The 21,926-nt window shown below is 42.4% G+C and overlaps 1 protein-coding gene across 1 annotated transcript in view; it reads left to right on the forward strand.

Annotated features, from left to right (window-relative positions):
• Nucleotides 1–688: 688 nt before the first annotated feature.
• Nucleotides 689–21,926, forward strand: part of slco2b1 (solute carrier organic anion transporter family, member 2B1) — a 30,132-nt gene continuing 8,894 nt past the window's right edge. The window contains 11 exon segments of the mRNA XM_030438686.1: nt 689–805; nt 6,485–6,614; nt 8,770–8,907; nt 9,152–9,314; nt 9,746–9,967; nt 11,079–11,177; nt 17,462–17,592; nt 20,368–20,461; nt 20,744–20,908; nt 21,063–21,252; nt 21,793–21,923. Of these exon segments, the coding sequence (XP_030294546.1) occupies nt 6,525–6,614; nt 8,770–8,907; nt 9,152–9,314; nt 9,746–9,967; nt 11,079–11,177; nt 17,462–17,592; nt 20,368–20,461; nt 20,744–20,908; nt 21,063–21,252; nt 21,793–21,923 (1,423 nt within the window). The 5' untranslated portion in view covers nt 689–805; nt 6,485–6,524.

Below are 21,926 nucleotides of genomic sequence, written 5' to 3' on the forward strand. Positions count from 1 at the left end.
TCCAGCTGTGTTTGTAGCAAAACAAAAGCAGATATTTACAGCAGAACCCAGATGTTTTCTAACCCTAACCAAGCTGTTTTTGTGACTAGACCTCACCGGACTGTAAGCACAGCGCTGTGACGAGAGAGAGATTTCAAATTGAACCGAAAGAAACGTAAAGAAGTGCAGAAGTGTAGTTCTGTCGATAACCCTAACTCTCCAGAACTCGCCTGAGAAACTTTATGTTTGGAAGTATTCGTCAGTATCAAAGTTATCCAGTGATAGCTGTTTGTACATCCACGGGTTCACAGCAAACAGGAGCTGCAGAAGCTAATTTTAAATAGAGATAGTTTGCAAATATATATATCTATATATATATATATATATAGATATATATATCTATATATATATATAAAATAATACATGGGAGGGGAGGCGTGGCAGAGTATCACACTTGATCCATGATCCACACTTTGCACTGTACTTGTCCTTTGTAAAAGAAACTTAAAGAAGGAGAACAATCAACCTTCTTAAATCAGATTCTTTGGGGTTTGTGTCTGTTCTCAGGCTGTAAGATTACACACGTGGGTCTGAAACCTTACTGCTGCGCACCTTCCTCCTTCCTCCTTTCAATTTTCGCATACTCAAGTTCTTCAACACTTAGGGTTCAAATTCCAGTTCCTCCCCTTCTCTCCTCCCTCCTCCCTCCTCCCTCCTCTGTGGGCCGACAGAACTGGAGGACTGTCAGCTGCTGGACGGACTCAATGGTTTTGGTGAAACACTACGAGAGGAGATCTGTGATCTGAGGCGAGCTGCTGCGTTCACAGTGAGTCTGAATGAATCATTTCTGTCTCTTCTGCCTTCTTACTGGGACTCATCTGCTTCATTAGTTTGTAAAAGCAAGAAAGTTTCTGGTTGTTTTTCTTCACAAAGTAAATTCTGACGATGCAAAGTGTCATATAAGCTGATTTATTGACTGCTGAGCTGAATCCTGACAGATCTGCTGTTCTGATTCATGAATGGAAGCTGCTGCTGTTTTTGTTTTTGCAGGCGTGACTGCTGGGAAGTATTTACTATAGTACTTATATGATCAATTATACTTCTCCCTGACTACATTTCAGAGTAATAATGGATGCATGTGTTTTTTTAAAAAGGCAAAACACTCAACAAGTTTGCAGTTTTATATTTTAAACACAAGTACAATAATCTTTATTTATTTATTTATTTATGTTGTTTGTTTCGGACATGTCAATTCATAAGCATCACATTTCATCATTGTTCATATAATACAACACACATGGCCGAAAGGGAAAAGCGGGAGAAGCCAAAGCTTATCAAGTCCCGCCCCCATTACCCACAGGATAAAAATTTCATTCTGATCTTTTCTTGTCTTTTGCAAATTACTTCTTTTCTTTTCTTCTCTTTTTTTCTTTTGTTATGACCTTTGACAAAACATATTACAGCAGTAGCATACAGAGCTGAATTCAAGCTCTAGACAGTACATACAGATTACATGTGTGTCTGCACATGTGTCCATATTAGTCCATCATGAGTGAACAACAGTCTCATCTTATAGCCTCATCTTATAGCCAGGCTTGCCACAAAGTCAGAATATCCAATTGAGAGAGAGCAAAAGTCCAGTGTATTTGTTATTTGTTGAGATGGTGTTGGGATGGTGTAAGAGCCCTTTAATGCATTTTCATGTTATTCATCAGTCTCCTCTGCAGCTTTTATGGCTGCTAGCTTCGCCATGTCCTCCCGATTGGTGGCTACATCAACTCGCATCTGTATCACGAAGTCGCGGATTGTTGAGATGTCAGAGCGTATTCCGACCACAGCACTCCGAGTATTGGCGTTGTCCGCCCTCACGTAATCTCAAGCTTAAACTTTAATATTAACACCGAAATTCTCGTTCAAACTGAATGAAAAATGAACACATCCGTTTTTAACACCCATGAAATGAGCCCTCAGTAGATCGTAATGATCTGTGACCACGTGAGGCTAAATTAAAGCGCTCTGGCTCGTAGACCACCTTCACCACACTGAGCTCAGACTCTCAGTCATGTTGCTGCAAACGTCTGTGGACATTCAGCTGTCCCAGACCACGCTGCCGCTCCATAATGACCTCCAGATGCTGCTCTGAAAATATTATTGAATTAAGATAAGTGATAAATACATTTGCATTAAGTTAAATTAGCACCTAATGTCGAATAAAACACTTCTGCATTGATTGTTGTGCGTCAAATGGTTCCATTGTGTTAAACTTTTTATGAACAGGGTGATAAAATCAAGATATGATATTCAACATTCCCAATCAATAAGTCACTTCCTGGATTTAACTAATCAGATAGGTAAGAAGCCTTTCATTGGATAATTACTGCAGCGATTCATATATTTCAGCTGGCAACAAGTTATATAACTAACTGATGCAGTGAGGAGCAGAGATGTTTCTCTGTTTCAGAAAGGTCAAATTATTGGCGCACATCAAAGAAAACAGGAGGATGGTTAAGAACTGTCCAACACATTAAAACCTGGCAGGATGATGGTGAACTTCATCTTCAAGGTCAGAATAACATCTTGAATGGTCGAGATGGGAGATCACTGAAATCAGCAGCAGAACTCACGGCTGCGTTAGATAGTGAAAGTAAGAGCACTCCCACACAAACAGGGTGTAAACAGCTGAAGGGTTCTGGACTAAACAGCTGTGCAGCCTTAAAAAACCCACTTATCACTGAAGCTTATCTGTAGAGACGGCTTCAGTATGCTCGGGAGCAGAAAGATTAGACTCTGGAGGAATGTGAAAAAGTCCACATGACTGATGAGTCCAGATTGACCCTGTTCAGAGGGACGAGTGCATCAGGGTAAGGAGAGATCAAGTGATGTACCCATCATGCATAGTGCCTACCGTACAAGCCTGCGGGGGCAGTGTTAGGATCTGGGGTTGAATCAGTTGGTCAGGTTTAGGTTGACTATCTGACCACCTGAATGTACTGAATGAGCAGCAGTGGTTCATCTTAGACCTCCACAGAGTCCAGACCTGAACCTCCAGGAGAATCTTTGGGGTGTGCTGGAGAAGACGGCCCGTTATCAGTACAAGATGGTAAAAGGTTAATGCAACTCTGGACCGAAATACATTTTTGTGACATTGTATAATCTGATCAAAACGATGCCATGAGGAATGTGTCCTGTAATCAGCTGAAGGCGGGCCAACCAAATATGAGAGTGTGTGGCTTTGGTTTTGGCTGGGCATGCTGATGCTGTTCTGCATCTTGTTGAGTTGTGTCCAACGTTGTTCATAGAAAGAAAAGTCTGAAACTGCCGACTTTAAATAACATCTAACGTACTTGCTCGAGGATTGTCTCTATTCTTTAAATGACACACACAAACAAGTAAAGCAGGAGTCGTGTCATGCTAGAGATTCTGTGAAGCTTTGAGTGGTTCCAGCCTCCTATAAGGAAAAGTATGGAAGTGATGTAAAATAAACTGTATAGTTATCTCTGTTTCCTTATGTGTCGTTTTCCCTCCTCTGTTTCGTTTCTAAAGCGAGAGGCACTGCTGGTGTTTCCATCGTGTGTACACTCACACAGAAACATCGTTTTGTTACCGTCAGCTAAGTTTTCTTTAACGTTTGGTGTCACTCGGAGGCTGGAATTTGGAAATATCAACTGTGGATTCTGACCTCTGACACTGACTGGAAGCCAGCATTAGTCCTGCAATAGTGGGAGGTTGTCTTGTTTTGTTTGCTCTTTGATGAGATAGAGCAGGAAAGGTTTTTATTTGTTGACATTCCTCAGCTGATAAGATCCTCTAGCTGCTCATGTGATTCCTGACTCTTTGACTCTTTCTCTTTCTGTCAGTGTTTTCTTTCCTTTTCTGGCCTTGTAATGTTTGTTAATACTATTTTTGTCTGAATGTGGAAGTACCTGTCAGATAGCACTCTAGGATGTGAAGAAAATCAGAAACTTGTTTGATACTGATGATTCTATGAGAGGCTTTATAATCTGTCTCTGATTGGACCTTGTTCAGGTGTAGATATTGATAATTCTCTCTCCTTCACAGTAAAAGTCTCCAGTGTTCTGTATGTTTCTGTGAGCCATGCTAGCAGCAGCAGTTTGGTAAAAACTACTGCATGGACTGTCCTGAAATCTGGTTCAGATATTTATGTTGATGATCCTCCGACATTCCCATCAGCCTCAGATGTAGTTTGTGTTTATTGTGAATGAGCAAATATTAGCATGCTAACACACTAGACATAGATGGCTGACACGGTAAACATTATACCTGATGAACACCAGTGAAACCCGGCGCAGTCACAGCTAAATTTGGATCTATAGCACCCATGGTATTCACAAGAAGCAGCACAAATGCGTTGGACCGGTCCTGTTTGGATGCTAATGTAGACATCCAGATCCAGGAGCAACACTTGTAAAGGGTCGATGCAGTCCGCCAGAGTTGTTCCTAGCAATGCTGATATGTACGGTGACGTATTGAGACTCTACAGGGGCTTTCATGCCCGTGGCAAAGCAAAGCGGTTCTTAACCAACACTAGTACCAGTCCAGAACCAGCACCTGGTTTGCTTCAGTGGAAAAGGTGGTAACAAAGCCACTAGCATGGCCATTAGCCTCACTCAGTACGTTTACATGCACAGCTTAGTCAGATTACAGCCATAGTTCGACTCTGCTGCTCAATCAGACAACTGCAATTATCCGAGTATACATGCCGGTGAGAAAATCGGATTATTGTCCGGAGCATGTCATACCCGGTACGCTAGGTGGCGCTGTACCCATTTCAACTAGTGGTAACAGAAACACCTCCAGCTGACCTCTTTACGTCACCAGCAACAACAAACTGCATCTGCATTCCAGAAAGATGGCGTACAAAGAGCGAGACGAAGCTACATCTTTGTACACTTCATATATGGTGAACATGATAATTACACAAACTAGATGCACATTGGCGCTCTTTCTTGCAGTTATTTCGGAGGAAAGACGTCGCCGTCCTTCTACTTCCGGCTCACGGCCCCGGGGAAAAAATCTCGCGCCTGCGCAGAACACAAAATCCAGACCGATCTGATGGAACGTATACATGCAGGAGTAATGTGACTATCAATCAATAATCTGGGTGTTTTAATCTGACTATGAGAAATCTGATCCGGTCTGATTTTAGTCAGACTAAGGTGTATACATGCATCTTAAACATCCCATCATAGTCGGACTAACACAGTAATTCTGTTTTCTTGAGTGGCATGTAAACACACTGAGTGTGTGTGTGTTAGTGTGTGCACTCCATTAGCATTACATCAGAGTCCAGCGGGAGGATAAGCACCTGTTTCTCTTAAAGCATCTGGATGAAAACAATTAGTGGCCGCAACGCAAAAAATAATATTAATAAAGTAATGGCTTAAATGAAGAAGTTAGAAATCAGAGGACAAAAGAGTCGAACTGACACGAGCTGCACTTCATGCAGAGAAACTTGAGATATAAAATTACTCTCAGGCAACCCAGTAATTATATTACTTTGAGTGGGCGGTGTGACGGTGCAGTGGTGAGCACCGTCGCCTACGGTTAGAAAGATAGATAAACACTTTATTGTCAGACTGGGGTCTGAAACTGCTCACAATCACAGCCGCTCCATTTACAGAAACACCACAAGATAGACAAAACTGTAAAACACGAGGATACATACGGCATAACATTACAACCACAGAGGACAACAAACATCTAGACTTAATGTGCATTTACTCTGCGAGTACTGATGCACAAAGGAGTGCTTCAGTCTAACCTTGTTGACACTCATGCAAACTGTGTTTATTGAATGTGTCTCAGCTGTATATACCTCTGTAGTTACAGTGAGAGTTAGCCTGCAGCGTCTGGTGCACCTGTCCCTCTCCTACACACCTGGCTTATAAAATAAACTTTGCAGTGCAGTGTTTTCTGTTTTGTAGCGCTGCAGAAGGTTCAGACTGGCCTTCCTGTGTGCAGTCTGCATGTTCTTCTCCAGGCGTTTGTCTGTTAATGTCGGCTCTGTGACGAACAGGTGAACTCTGCCTCTTGCACAATATCAGCCTGCAGGGATAAGTAGATATATAGATACTTTATGGACGGTCACTTCTAAAGAAAGTAACCCTCCCTGCTGTTATCAGATGTTGTTTATCTCTTTGTTAAACCTCATAAAACCTTTTGTCTCCCACATGGTCTTATTTTTGATCCGGCAGTAGTTTCCTCCTGAATTCTGTCCAGCCGGCAACTTTCACACTCACTCTTTGTGTACACACACATCAGCACATGAGGTCAAGAGTGTTTGAGAACTGAATGAGTAAATCAAACAGAACATTTCAGCGTGTTGAACATCACGCTTCACGCCATTAAAGTTACTGTAACAACAGGAGGGACTGTGTCTGAATGTTGAAACGTTCCCACGACGTCACTGTGTGTGTGTTAACATGTACTCACACGTTGATGTCAGCATGTGTTCAAGTTGACTGACTGTCTTTGTCGTTTCCAGGTGTTGATTTGTTCTTCAGTCTCTCTGAGGTGAAAGTCTAATGATGGTGGCCAGAAGTCTCAACGTGAACTCTGACCCGGCGGAGTCACGACCTCCTGCCCGACACCGGAGTCTCTTCAACAACATCAAGGTTCGTCTCTGCTTCACGTTCAGTGTTCCATGAACTACGATCCAGAGTAAAGCTGTAGTTCTTCAGCTTTGTTCTGATTCAGTAACTAATTTGGCATAATTAATGATTGTTGAATGATGTTTATTCAGCGTAAACAAAAGCAGTGTGCATGCCAGCTGTTCTCTCATTGGTTCATATACCAGCACCGTGTGTTGCTAATTGTTTTCGTTGCGTTTATGTGGTCAATTAATCAGCGTGTTAATTAAATGAACAAAAGATCCGGTTCTAGAAGAAATTATGACCTGATGCATTTAATTAGAGGTTCTGTTTGAACTGGACCCTGATGAGCACGCACCACCTGTCGACTGTAAAACGTGGTCAGAGGTTTGTGGTCTGAAAAGTGAAACCAGGGTGGATCACGGCTGGAGCCAGCGGCGCGTTATCAGAAGCTCGCTGGTTCGATTCCCCTGGTCTGCATGTCTAAACTGCTCCTGATGTGCTGCTCAGCACCTTGCATGGCAGCCACAACCATCAGTGTGTGTATGAATTCACTTTGGACAAAAGTGTCTGATAAATGCCTTAAATGTAAATGTGGAAGAACCTTAAACTGGCAGTCTTTCTAATGTCCAGCAGGGCAAAAGGACGTCTGATTGTATAGAAGTTTATGGAAATAGAGGATAAAACAGGTTATGTTGCTTCCACTAAGTGTCCTTTAGTTCTCAGTCAGATCCAGTCAGGAGAACCTCCCCAGCTCCACCCTGTTGTCCAAATATGGTCACTTCTGGCTCCAAAGAAACAAAAGGCCAACGGCCATAATGTCAAATGCGAGGCTATTGATTCAACTCCTTATGTCCAGTAAAGTAATAGATTACAGGCTCTGACATGTACTCAGAGTATCAGAGTAAAAAGTCTCCCTCTGAAGGACATTTGTGCTCAAAGCTAACTGAAGCTCACGTCATATTAATAACATTCAAAGACTATTAAAGTTAAAGGTAGAATCAGTAGGATTTGTCCCAGCTGTTCCTGAACGCACCACAAAGACAGTTGATAGTTGAGTCTCAATCAATAATCCATGATTCACCTCAAATGCATCAAACTAAAGTAAAGAGGCTGTTCTGAAGCTGTGAGGAGGAGAAAGTTCACATGTTTGAGTTCAGATGTGGAGAGCAGAAGTCACACAGATACTCAGGTGGAGTACAGATAGCTGAAACATCTACTGAAGTACACTAACAAAGTATTTGTACTTCATGAGCTCCCACCTCTGTAGTCTGCAGAGCACTGGGTTTACACTTGAGACCACCACAAACTCACACATCAGTTGTGAAATCACCCACAGGCACGCTGCTGTGACAGGAAGAGTTTATTTCATTCTGACAGTAAAGAATCTCCTCCAGAGTTCAAGTGGAGGCGAAGTGAAACCTCCAGATAATCTCCGACACATCGGAGTGTGATCGCTGTGTTTGGATGAGCCCAAGTGAGCTGAGCGTGTGGGCGAGACGCTCCGGGCCTTCACTTATCAACAGTGGGTACACATAGGTGTGTGTGTGTGTGTGTGTGTGTGTGGAGTTCATCAACACACCTGTGAAGCCTGAACACACCTGTGAAGCCTGAACACACCTGTGACAGGTATAAACACAATGTTTTGTACTTCTGCACATTCATCATTTTATTCATACAATTTTCTACACAATATTAAAAATGAAGGCCCAGTTTCTCCGAAAAAGGTGTGAACAGACCGTAAGATCAGAGTTGGTGGGTTCCTCGAAATGTAACTGGAGCTCTGTGATCTGTGATCTGTGATCCGTGGGTTCTGGTTCTGTTGTGTCAGCTGAGCAGATTTGTGTCTTTGTCTGAAGAGAAACTTCACTTCCTGACGTCCATCCTGGTTTTGTTCTCCGAGGCCTCAGTATGTAAACATTTCCTGTCACATTGCTGTGATGAGGTCGCTGTGAAAGAAAAGTCATTTCACTTTTTCAGTCGCCGTCTTTATTGTTTCTGCATCTCACTTCAATTTTATTTATTATCCGGGCGTCAGTTAATGCAGATTTAATCAAATTATCTTTGAAAAACATCACAACTGCGTGTTGTTCATCCTATCTTCTTCTTCTTCTTCTTCTCCTTCTTCTTCTTCTTCTTCTTCTTCTTCTTCTTCTCCTTCCTCTTCTTCTCCCTGCAGTTCTTTGTGCTGTGCCACAGTTTGCTGCAGCTGGCGCAGCTGTTGGTGTCGGGCTACATGAAAAGCTCCATCTCCACCATCGAGCGACGCTACGGCCTCTCCAGTCAGAAGTCCGGGCTCCTGGCCGCCTTTAACGAGGTCAGTATGAGACACTCTCTCATGTCTAATGAGCAACATAACTATGAGCGCCTGTGAACTGAAAGCAAATATTTCTCTCTGAAATGTTGTGGAGTGAACACATGAAGTAGCAAAACATTTATAAAATTCAGTACGAGAACCTCAAAATGGGACTAAAGTACGACAAAACTGAGAATCACAGGAAAAACTTTGCTTCTGATTCTGATTCTCCATCACTTTACTGTGGTGGTGTTTGTGTGTCCAGGTGGGAAACACCGTCCTCATCGTCTTCATGAGTTTCTTCGGGAGTCGAGTCCATCGGCCGCGTTTCATTGGATGCGGAGCTCTGCTCGCCTGCCTGGCCTCACTGCTGATGGCGATGCCGCACTTCCTGAGCGGAAAGTACGAATACACCGACCGCATCAACTGTGAGATTAAACACACACACACACACACACATGCACACATGCACAGACGTATGAACAGGACACATCTAGATTTGAGCCATTCTCCAATTGTTATCACTCATTTGCTCACTGTCCCAAAATATCCAGACCACATAAGTCATTTTACATCCAATTGTCGGGAAAATGCTGCGATGGTCACAGACATGTGACTCTGATTGGACACGTTGGGCCTCAGGAGCACCAACCAGCTGCCACATTACCTCCCACATTTCTGATGACATCATCATTTAAATTCTACTGCATGTAAGCTTATGAGAAAAGAACCTACTCCACACTTAATGTCAGTAAACAGCTTCCACATGAGTTTACTGTCAACATGAGCTTCATGTTGATCGAACACTTTTACTTGAACACATTATTAAACTCTTCACCTCCTCTCTGTTTCCCAACAGCCAATGATAACAGCTCTGGCCTCTGCCAATTAGAGAGCGCCCTCATCACCTCACCCCCCAATCCGAGCTGCAGCCGGCAGGAAAGCCCCGCCCAGCGGGTGGTGTACCCTCTCCTGCTGCTGGGTCAGCTGCTGCTGGGTATCGGAGCCGTCCCCATCCAGCCGTTCGGCATCTCCTACATCGACGACTACGCCAGCAAGAAGAACTCCCCGCTCTACCTCGGTACGACTCATCAGAAAACACTGAATCATGTTTCATCCAAACAGTTCGGATCTGATTAAAGTCACAGTCAATAAATTTCCCCACAAATCTCTCAACTTTTCAGAAAGGCGCTGGCGACGTCACCTTCACTCTTTGTGTTTTTTCTGGCCTCTGCAATAATATTCACCATATTTTTGCTTCCTATGAATCACGTCCTGCACCCACATCCTCCCTGTTCTGATGTCCCTATACCAAAAAAACCCAAACAGATATTAAAGCTCCAAGGGAGGCGGTGTTGATCAAACGGCGGTGGTGGTCAGAATATTGCTGTTGCTTCATCTCAGCACTCAGAGCACAAAACCAGCGAAAACAATGTCATTTACACACAGGCCCGAATTCTTTTTCTGGCCTGCTGGATGAGCATTAAACACAGCGTGGGCCATGTCTGCTCTCTGTACACTGTCCTGTCTCTCCTGAGGCCCTCTGTTGCATAATAGCTGTGTGTAACATAACTCCTTCCTGGTCATAATTACATGTTAAAGGTTGGCGTGTGGTATTTTTAAGTTGAACGATGGAAACTTCCTGTAATGTCAACATTTTATATTGGTGAGGTCACGTTCTCCTTGCCAGCAGGACCACACACTGAAGTTTAGTTGTGTATCGTTAGAAATAAACAAAACCATGTGTGGAGAAGTTAACAGAATGGCCTGAATCAGGACACAACTGTTGTATCTGAAGGTGTTTGCAGCCTCTCTGCAGTATGTGCACATCCTGCACTGTAACACCAGCCGGTGGAATCTGCTGGTACTCACGTAACAAACCTGTTTTTATTGGTTTCCTGGAACGAGTCTGAAGCTGAACCTGATCCACAAATCAGAACTAATAATCACAACAGTCACAGTATCTTTATTTCTGTAACATAATGTGAGTTTGGAATTTCCAAGATTCAAACCGATAAGAACAAATCTTTCACGTAATACACAAAATCAATGCATCAATGACTGAATCGAGTTATGACTGAAGATGTCAGTTTATTTAGTAGCAGTACAGGTTGTGAATGTACTTAGAGAAAAATAAAACAGAATGAAATAAAAATATACTGAAATACTTCTGTAATATTTTTGTTTCTCAGGCATCCTCCTCGCCGTCACCTCCATCGGCCCGGCCTTCGGCTTCATCAGCGGCTCCCTCATGCTGCGCTTCTACGTTGACTTTGACAAGTTTTCCAAAGGTGAGAAGACACATCGATGATACACATGTTACACTGTAACGATCTCTTGGCACTAAAGTAAAGTCATGCTCTTTTAAAGCTCGTATTTAACAGCAGGAGGAGGATTTCCTGGATGTTTCAGCCACTTCTAGTTTAATTGGAGTCAGTTTGTTTAAGTGTGAAGTAAAAACAGTAACCGCTGATTAATGTTGGTCATTTCCTCAGAAACAGCTATAAAAACAGAGCTGCATCTAAAGAAGACAAATAACTGACAGTATCTAAAGCTACAAGGAAATAACATTCACGCTGGTTTAGTTCTGTAATGTGTTCAGTAAGTGTGAAAGGTTTTCACTCCTTCAGCCTTTTTGCAGATCTGGTGTGAAGTTATTTTAATGACTCTGATGATCCTCTGACTTTTCATTTAACACGTCCGAGAGGTTAAACGTTGTACACATGAAACTTCACTTCCTGACGAAGCAGCTCAAAATCTGATGACTGAATCCTGTCAGCTTCATCCTTCATAAATTCACATACAAACTTCATTCAGACGTTTAAACGTTCAACAGTTGCGCATTCTCCTAATATTATAAACTGAAAAAGTGAAGTTATTTTGACATCTGAGAGTGTTTTCATGTCAAGTTTAAATCTGTGCAGGATCTAAATGGGCTTGAGAATAAACCAAGAAAAACAAAACAATGTCTACTTGGTATTCTTCTTCCTGTTGTCTGACTGTGGTTGACTCACTCAGTGTCGCCCTTTGATTTTATTTTTAATGTGATGGAACAATAAACAACATAAATCTGCCAAAACAAAGTTAAAAGTTAAGTACGAAATGTGTGCGTAACGGTTTAACACAGGAATATGGATTTAAATATCTTGGTTGGTTTTGGCTGCTAAGACACTTTGGAAAATAAGTCTGAGTCACCAAATAAGAGTCAAAAAACCCACAAGAATAAGACAAGTCGTCACCCACATCCATCAGGTGAGTACAAGTCAACATATACCTCTGGTTGTGTTCTGATCCAGTGCTTCATCAGCCGTTTGCCCTGTAAACACACCGACCTCTTCAGCCTCTCTCCCGGTCCTCTGGTGTTCTGACTGCAGTAGTGTCTCTGGACTGGGCAGAGCCGACAGGCCCAGCTGCTGATCTGCTAACGAGCCCAGAGACCCTGCAGCTGCAACATCTGAAGAAGTCAGCGTGCTGCATTATTTGCATCACCGCCAGCTGGTTGTTTTACAGACCAACTGCAAGATACAGGCAGAAACGACCCATTAACACCAGACCAGACATGCACCGAATTCTGATGTCCAATTTTTAAGTCTGACCTGCTGATTCCAATTTTCTTCCCAAGAAACCATAATCAACAGACCAATCAAACATTTGTACGGTAGAACATCGATCCAGTTTCTTCAGACCACACTGAGTGATTCTGATGGTAAAGCTCAGTTACTTTGGTTCAGAGGCTGCAGTGTTTGTTCACTTTGTGTCACCTCACATCCTGTCAGAGAAACAGATGTGCAGCAGCAGCACTCAGTCCTCAGGGTGTTCACACCGAGTGATGACAACTATGCAAGAAGGAAACAACTTGAAACTAATGATTTGACGTTGAGGATAAGTAAAAGATAGATTCACCTTTGATCAGTTAATCACGCTACATAACATTTCACAGCTACAACCTTTCAATTATTCAGACTAATTCAGCCCTGTCCAAATCCAGTTGAATGACCCTAAAGACTTTTTGTCAATAGAATCAAGGCAGTGCTAACTTCCAGATTAGCAAACTAAAGTATGTCATCCATGCAGCACTCTTTGGCATCTCAAACTAGCACAGAGCTTCAAAACACTCGATACAGTCAAAATGTGTCTAATTGTGCCAAATGTAGCCGCTGATTTCATCTGGTATCTAAATATGCTACCAGATCTCAGAGGGTCTCAGGGTCAATTTGTTTCTCTGTCCGAAAAATGCCATTTTAGTGTCAAATGTTCAGCAGATATTTGGCTTGTGTAACGATCCAACATGTTCTTTGGTGACTACGCAGTGAAACAATCTGATATACTCATGTTCACGTCTCTCTCTGGAATGAAATGACTCGGGACCTGTTGTTCACTTCCAAAAGAGGCGGGGAGGTGGTGAAACCCACATGGCACACATACAGGAAATGACTCTTCAGTAAGCCATCTTGAAAAAAACAGGCTAATCTGGACTCAGCAACCACGCTGGCAGCTCCAAACACAACAACTGTCTGCGTAATGTAAATCTCTGTGGAGCCTTTTGACCTCTGACCAACTTTCACTCTGAGGGCAAAGCAAAAAACTATTCTGTGTTCCTAATCTTTAACGCTCTGACCACGGTCACCTAAGCACGAGTTAAACAACATCAAGACGAAACCCAAAGGGGAACACAACTTCACATCATGTTACTTTACAGTTTTTCTTGATTGCTTCGAAGCAGCAGTCAATTCAAACTCCACATTTTCAAAACAGTTAACACACAGGCCGGAACAGTGGCACTCATGGTCAAAATGACTCATTTTGTTTGCAAAAGGCTCTAACCGTGCCAAAACATTTAAAATATGCAATGAAAGCTAATTTTGCCTTCAAACAACACAACTTGCAAACAAGTGTATGAGCTCTTCCAGTCAACCATTACACAGTGGACAACAAAATACAAAATACAGCACTCAGTGTGAATCGGTGCACCATTGCTTGTCATTGTGGCCCATTACTCTACGTAGCTTTCATGCCATTTGTTGTCAATCCAGAATCAGAAATGCTTTGATGCATTTTTTGATTCCATTGATTCTTTTTTTCGAACTGTGGCTGAAAACTGAAATACTGTAAATATTACACAAAATACATGGAAACCAAAATAAAATCTATCAGAGTATAAGAAAATAAGAAAGCTGGTAGTCTCATAGTTCACAAAACATTTCTGCAGCTTCACAGCAAGCATTTTCCTGAACAACTGACCTGTTTTAAAACATAGAAAAGAAGTTAAAGATATAAAATATTACAGTAAAGTATAACAATCTATTACTGTAGAGTATAAGAAATAGCCACTATTGATACTCAGTCTCTTCTGTCTTGACGATGGGGCCACATGGCCTCATCCACATCACATTCATTATCCTCTCTTGCAATGAACCAAGGGAAAAATCTTCTTGCATGCCATCCAACCTTGACATTCCTCTGCACCTATTTCTCACTCTCATCTGCCTTAGACCTCTTCAACCCATGTTGGCAAAGAACAACACAGCCGCTGCACTTTTTAAGGCCTGCAGACTGATTGCTCATTGAAGATTTGTGTTTAGGAGTGTCAAACAGGTGCTTTAGTGATTTCATACTGATGTAGGTAGTTTCTAATAGTTAGGGACAGATGGTTTCTGTTTGGTTACCATAGCTAAAACAATGGAGTTTGGACTGCTTGAATGACATCCCTGTTAACTGTTCTGCAAAAGGGTGGGGAAAATGTGTCAATTCAATGAGAAAGGGTTAACACGTTTGCAAGAGGTGTCTTGTGTTCTGCTGAGACAGTGATGATGAAAACTGAGTGGATTCCAGTTTGTTTAAGCAGGTCAAAGCAATCAAGAAAAACTGTAAATCAGCAGCCAGATAACTCCACACTTACACTGATTTCACTTCTCACACAACTAAGGAAGAAGAAAAAACTCCTGAACCTCACCTGAAACAAAACACGATGCCAAAACTACAAGCTACAGCATCTCCCAAACAAAAGCACACATTTCCCACGACTGGAAACAAAGTAATAACAGACACCTGGTCCAACACCTGGTGATGACATCTTCAAATAAACATACATACATAAATATATAATAAATATGAGAATTCATCACTAAAGTATACTGTAGAAGGTTTTCTCTGTTGACCTGTTGATTCTAAGAGAGCACGCTATTGGTTGTTGTTGTCAGCATAAATCTGAGACTTTATTTTCATGTAAAAAGATGTTTAATACCATCAATCAATCATCATCAGTCAGCAGACAGTCAGCGTGTCTCCGGGCTCTAATTCTGCCGCAGAGTGAAAGTTTGTTGGTGTTCAGTGAAACTGAGACGCTGGTCGTGATGTTGTTTCTGAGATTAATGGAGCTTGACCTTCTTTTAAAGGCTTGTTCAAACAGAGACTTATTTCCTGATACCATGTCGGGTGTGTGAATGGAGGCAAGAGGTGATTGTGCAGGTCAGCATGTGTGTGTATGAGTGTGTGTGTGTGGACATAATGTGTGTATGCATGCATGTATAATATGTATGTTGGGCAGGACGTGTTTCTTTGTGTAGGTCTCTTTTGTTGTGGGGTGTTTGTGTGTGTGTGTGTGTGTGTGTCTGTGTGTGTGTGTGTGTGTGTGTGTGTGTGTGTCTGTGTGTCTGTGTGCGTGTGAAGTGAGGACATGTTTAATTGTGAGGACGTTGTGTCTTCAGGAGGATGAAGTGAAACCGTTTGTATGTGAGTAAATGTGTGTCAACTTCAGGGGTTAAAGGCTTATTGTGTGACTCAGCAGCTCTTTGTTCTGGATACAAACCAGTAATTTATCTCTAAACCATCTGTTGATGTGATGTGACTCATGAACGTCATAACACTGTTGTTTAATTGGCTGCTGGTGAGCTTTAATCTGATCATCCAGTTTGGCAAGAGCCAAGATGAGCTGAGAGAAGTAGGCCAAATAACTTAACCAGTTAACTACCAGTATTTGGATAGTTATACACATAGTATTACACATTATTCTTAACTTTTTATTTTAAATGTAATGCATTGAAATTCCCTACCAACTTCATATAGAAAACCATTACACAACTTGCTATTTAATAATGTTAAACTGCCACTGCTCATAAAAATGCAGAAAGAAACTGTCACTATAAAATAGTCTTGTACAAATATTAAGTACCTCAAAATAATACACCAATGAATAAAATAACAAGGGACTGACCCTTCTGCTCCCAGTCAGACGACAGATTCACTGTTAATTATGCACCTTACTAAACCAAGCAGAACAGTGGAAGCAGTGGAAGCAGAACAATTACAGAAAAGAGATCAACAAAATCTGAGCAAGTCAACAAATCAGGCAGACAAACGCTCGGCTGCTGAAACTCTGACGAGGACGCAACAAAATCACGATAGAGCGCGACGCCGCCGTGTCCGGTGGAAACACACAGTCACACATTCTGTCATGTGATTGGTCAGCTGACACAGCGGTGATATAATGGTGTGTTCAGCGAGCTCTCGTTGTGTTATTCAATGAGCAGTGATCTATCAGTTTCATGTATGTGATACTAAAGGGTAGATATTAATACTTTTCAGAGTAATAAACCCTACACACATGAATAATTTACTTTAAAAAACTTTGATTATTTGCAAACGTCAAATGTAACGTTCTTTTGTTGGGCTGAATTGAAAGCTCGGTACAGAAAACTGGTACTTGACTTCTGTTACGGTACATGTGAACGTGCAGTAGGCTGCTCATGTAGGTAAAACATGCAGAGATACAGTTACAGATATACAGTAGATGTAGGTAATAGAACAGTCATGATGTTAAAGCATTGTTGTTTTGGGGCAGGAGTTCCTTTTATTCGCAGTGTTGAAAGCAGAGCTCTCTCAGAGTTTGAGGTTTGATTTCACCTCTGCGACGTCTTCCTGCTCCTGAAGTCGACCTGCAGGTTTGGAAATGAGAGCAGCTGTCAGGAGTCGGTTTCACGTTCAGGCACATATCCAACAAAAGCAGCCGAGCAGCATTCAGATCCGCTCAGATATTTTGTGTTCGAACACGTCGCTGTGTTGATGCAATAGAACTCCTCCCACTTTCTCACCCACAGTTAGTTCATTATGCCATCTGTCATAACGAGACAAATCCCGGTGGACCATCAAAAACCCATCAATGTTTTACCGGCCGTCTGGCTCTCTGCAGCCTCCCGGAGAGCATCCTCACAGCCTGGTGATCAGGTGACGTCCTGAACTAAGTAGTTTTAGTTGATGCAGCCAAACGTTCACCGTTAACTGTGAACCCTGATATCAGTATCAGTTTGTTGAACTGAAACAAGGTTATGCTGATGAAACACAAACATGCTGATAATATCAATAAATCTTGGCAACAGATGTCAAAACAAGTCAGATTTCATAAGTGAATTTCACTGAACTTAAGACTCAAGCTCCGTAAAATGCTCCAATAATATTCCATACGAAGATAATAACATATTATATTTTGAATAACTCATGTGGCGTTTTCATTCCTCTTTGTTCTTTTTCGGTTGGATAACAGACGAGAGTTCAGTCTGTGATTCTTTTCTTTCTCCAGACGAGATCGAGTTGGACCCTAAGGACCTGCGCTGGGTCGGAGCCTGGTGGCTCGGCTTCCTGGTGGCGTCCTGCCTCCTCTTCCTCACCGCGCTGCCGTACCTCTTCTTCCCCAGAAGCATGCCCAAAGAGGTGAGCGGAAACAGCCGGACCTGATCTAAAGCCTGCATGTCCAACCCAATCTGCAGAATAAATGTTAGCCTAGTACATTTCTGCAGAAGCACATATAAGTTCAAACAGAACATTTCTTTATGTTGAAACTTAAGTTTGTTTAGGTTTAATTGATTATTTCTCTCTTGTCACAACACTGTTATGCTCTGGTTGGGTTCGGGCACATGTTGAGCATTCATCATGTGTCGGCACCATCACAGAAGAAGAAGGGCCGTAAAAAAATGTGGTTCGGTTGCCAACTGCAGTTTGGAAGCCTTGTTTTCTGTAAAACCTCAGACCTCATTTCTCATGAACTTGACAATCCAGACATGTAATTGACGTGCCATTAAAATAGTTAAATACCTGAGAATCTGGCAAGGCAGTTTCCATGATGTATCTACGCCCTTTTGAACTCTCAGCTCTCTGTGGTTTTCTGTCAGAGTGTTTATGTGTTTATAGGCTTATTGCTTAATTCAGACAAGCATCTCACCGACCGCAGCCTGCGCGACGACAACTTATCGTACTCTCAGAAGTGATAATGATCAGCTGATGTCAAACTGCCGCAATCAAATGATTTAATGACACTTGGTCAGTTCAGGGAGCAGAAACGAGAGCCGGAGGAGGAAGGGTTCGACTTTAATGAGCCGCAGGAAATGAGCCTGAGAGGTGCGGCTGAGCTGATGTAAAAATATCTTTTGTTTTCTTTTTCGTGACTATGCAGGACTAAAATACAAAGTGCCTTATCATGGTTGTATGGTAGAATAACCCGCGTCTAAACTGACGGTGGTGTTTCTAAAGGAAATGTGCCCCATTTTCCTCTGAACTTGGCCACATGTGCAAGATAGTTTTCTATTAAAGTAATCCAGAAACATCCAGCCAAAATCTGTGATGAGAATAAGAAAATACAAACAAGGCCAGAATATTAAAGTTATCAAGATAATTAAATGTCACAGGATGAAAAATATGAATAAGGATTAAAACGTGTTCATTAACTGAATCCCTGTAACCTCAACAAGCTCCAACAGGATTCTGTTTCAGTTTGCTTTGGCTCCGTCCTCAAGACAAAAACAAATGTGGTTGGATTTATGTAACGATTGCTCAACAGATTCCTTCTAAAATGACTTGTAGTTGATAAACAGTCTCCGGATGAGTTTGTGGTCTGACGCTCGAGTTTCAAGTCTTCTTCAACACAGCATGATGCGTCTCTGTTACAGGTGATGAAGCAGAGTGTCCTTCATCAGTGTGGCGTCCTTGTGATTGATAAGTCGTTACTTCAGCAGTGTGTCTTCGGTTGTCGGTCAGATCCAATCGGGATATCTCACCAAATTTGGACGCTTTTGTCCAAATATGGTCACTTCAGGCTCCAACAGTGGACAACAATCTAATGGACGACGTCACGATGCGTTTACACATTATATATATACTGAACCTGGAAGGTGAGCTGTAACTGTGGTTCAGTGACCTCAGCACGGTTTGTAGCAGCTCCACCAGGCCTCTACAGACGGAGATCAATCAGCTGTGATCTTCAGAAAAAACACCTTAAAATAATATATTTATGACAAAAAGTTCTCTTGACCAGCTGAGCTGTTACATTTTATACATATTTTCAGATAACACACAATACAAAGGTATTTGTGTTTGTCAGATCAGATGATCTTTTTTGTCCTGAAGGGCTGAATCTGGTTTTCTTGCTGTTATTTTACAAAAACATTTGATGTTGTTGGAGTCAGAAGTGACTGTGAGGTTTGGCTCTGGACTCTGGACTCTGGCAGTTATGTGTGTGATATCAGCAGAACGCTGTGTTGAGCAACCTGCTGGCACGTACCGCCAGAAGAAAACGTTGGCAGTTGAATGTTTTTGTCACGGAGCCGACACTCCTTCACAAACTGATATGTTTCACTGCAGAGTCGATGGACTCAGCGCCACATTACTGGATTTAAACCATCAGATATTTGACTGACTAAACGATGATGAAACACTGAAATGTTTATTTGACAACACTGGGGACTCACTAATTTACAGATTCAGTTTATTAATGCAAAACATAACTAAATAGATATTATGGTTAAGGTTTAGGCAACTAATATCACCACTGAGATTAATTTAATTTCTGGGAACAAACTCACGACTGGCAGGGTACTAAAGCCATCTCTCTCCAGATTCATTTAAAATCAGTTCCCAATACAATGTGAGCCACGTCTGAGCTGGACCCAAACATGCTGCCAAGAAACCAGTTTAGGACATCCGTCAGGGTTGGAACGTAGATCGACTGATGAATCCAGAGTTTACCTCCAGACTCGGCTCCAGGCTTTGTCTAAATATGTGGATGAACATCTATCAGACGCCAAAATCTACAAAAGCAAAATGTTTTCCCGCTCAGACTTGCTGGGATCTCTGACCATCTGATTACGAGTTCACCTTATCTACCTGGGAGCATTTTTATCCAATGTCCTAACGCAGACCTTAAAATCAGACATTGGTGTTTTAACTAAATACATCTTTGTTCCATGAGTAATAAGCTTTTCCCATAAGAGATCTGCAGTGAGCTGTGTCTGATGTTACAACATTTCATAACACAGCAGCCTCATCACGTGGCATCGAGAGGACTTATTTATCTAAAGCGTCTTACAGGCCGTGAATGTAAACCTTTCCAGCGTGCAGGGCTCCTGCAGACTCCCTAAAAGTAGCCGCAACCACAGGCTGAGCGGTTTTGAAATCAAGTCCAGCATGTGATGTTCTGCTACCATATTTGTCCAGGACGGCGCAGACGATGTGGAGTCCAGACCAGACTGTAAGCAGCAGCAGCAGGAGCAGACAGACCAGGAAGCATCTCTACTACAGTTCCTCAAAAGTAAGACTTCTTCTTCTCTTCTGTTTCCTGTCTGAGGAGGCTGCAGCGGAGGCAACTAAAGGATATCCACAGTGAACAGGGGTCAAGTGTTTCACTGTCAGCACTAAATCAAAGAGACTCCCAGCAGCTTCAGTTCTGACATCTGTGTTATAAGAGTGTAACAATCTGCTTCTTCTTGGCTAAAACTCAACTACAGGACTGAATTAGACACATGGCAGTAACAGAGTGAATAACTGATAAACTAATGGTTTGACTTCCACACTGTCCGTATCCGTCCTTCAGGTTTTCCTCGGATCGCTCTGCGAACGCTGCGCAGCCCCATCTACCTGCTGGTGGTTCTGGCGCAGGTCAACCTGGCGGCGCTGCTGGCCGGACTCGCCACCTTTATGGCCAAGTTCATTGAGAGACAGTTCAGCCAGACCGTCTCCTTTTCCACCATGATGATAGGTGAGAGTGCACACACTGTGGAGTGTTTCCCCTGGGATGTGTTCATTTCATGTGTTGGACCGGTTCTATCAGACTGAGGTTCTATGAAGTTAAAACAGGAACCATGAGATAAACTTATATTAACATTTTTGTCTCCCTGATTTCTTTCTCTCAGGAGCAGTTTGTATCCCGCTGGCAGTGCTGGGCACCGTCCTGGGTGGAGTCCTGATGAGGAGGTTGAACCTTTCGGTCAGCGGTGCCAGCAAGTTGTGCACCGCCGCCATCCTGATCTGCGTGTTCTCCTCCTCGCCGCTGTTGCTCATCGGCTGCCCAACACAGAAGGTCGCCGGGATCTTTCCTCCGAGGTAGCTGCACCGCCAGCTTACATGCAATTACAGAAGCCGTGAACTAACTTCACTATTAACGGAATTTGAAAGTAACTTTACCACTAATAGGGAACAAATTCTACTATTAAGAGAAAATCAATTTTACTACTGACAGGGAACAATTACAGCAAACTAATTTCAAAGATTATATATGTAACTCGTGAGTAATTTTATTACTAGCATGGAGCTAATTTCATCGCTGTCAGGGAAGTAATTTTTAGAGCTAAAACTTCTGACAGCAAACTAAGCTGAAGCTGAATAAAAATTCTTAATAGGGAACTAATTTGACCACTGACAGTGAATTAATTTCACTCTCTTGAGAGTTTTCATCCGTGTATAAAAAAGATAGATGCACTTATGTTGTTCCTGACTTTTCTTGAAGTAGCCTTGTCCCTTTGTGTCCAGTGAGTTTGGTGCATTTGTGTCAGATTTCAGTGCAGTTAGAAACAAATGTCCTTTGAAAGGTTTTCTAACAACAGACCCTTCAAACCTTTTCTGTTGTTATGTGTTTGTTTTCAGCTCAGATGGGTTGTCGTGCAGCGCTGGCTGTCAGTGTCCTCAGGAGGCCTTTAACCCGGTCTGTGGTTCAGACGGAGTGGAGTTCAGGTCTCCCTGTCACGCTGGCTGTAGCTCCATGGAGACGGACACCAACA

Source organism: Sparus aurata, chromosome 13 (assembly GCF_900880675.1).
Source record: "Sparus aurata chromosome 13, fSpaAur1.1, whole genome shotgun sequence".
Taxonomy (NCBI): domain Eukaryota; kingdom Metazoa; phylum Chordata; class Actinopteri; order Spariformes; family Sparidae; genus Sparus; species Sparus aurata.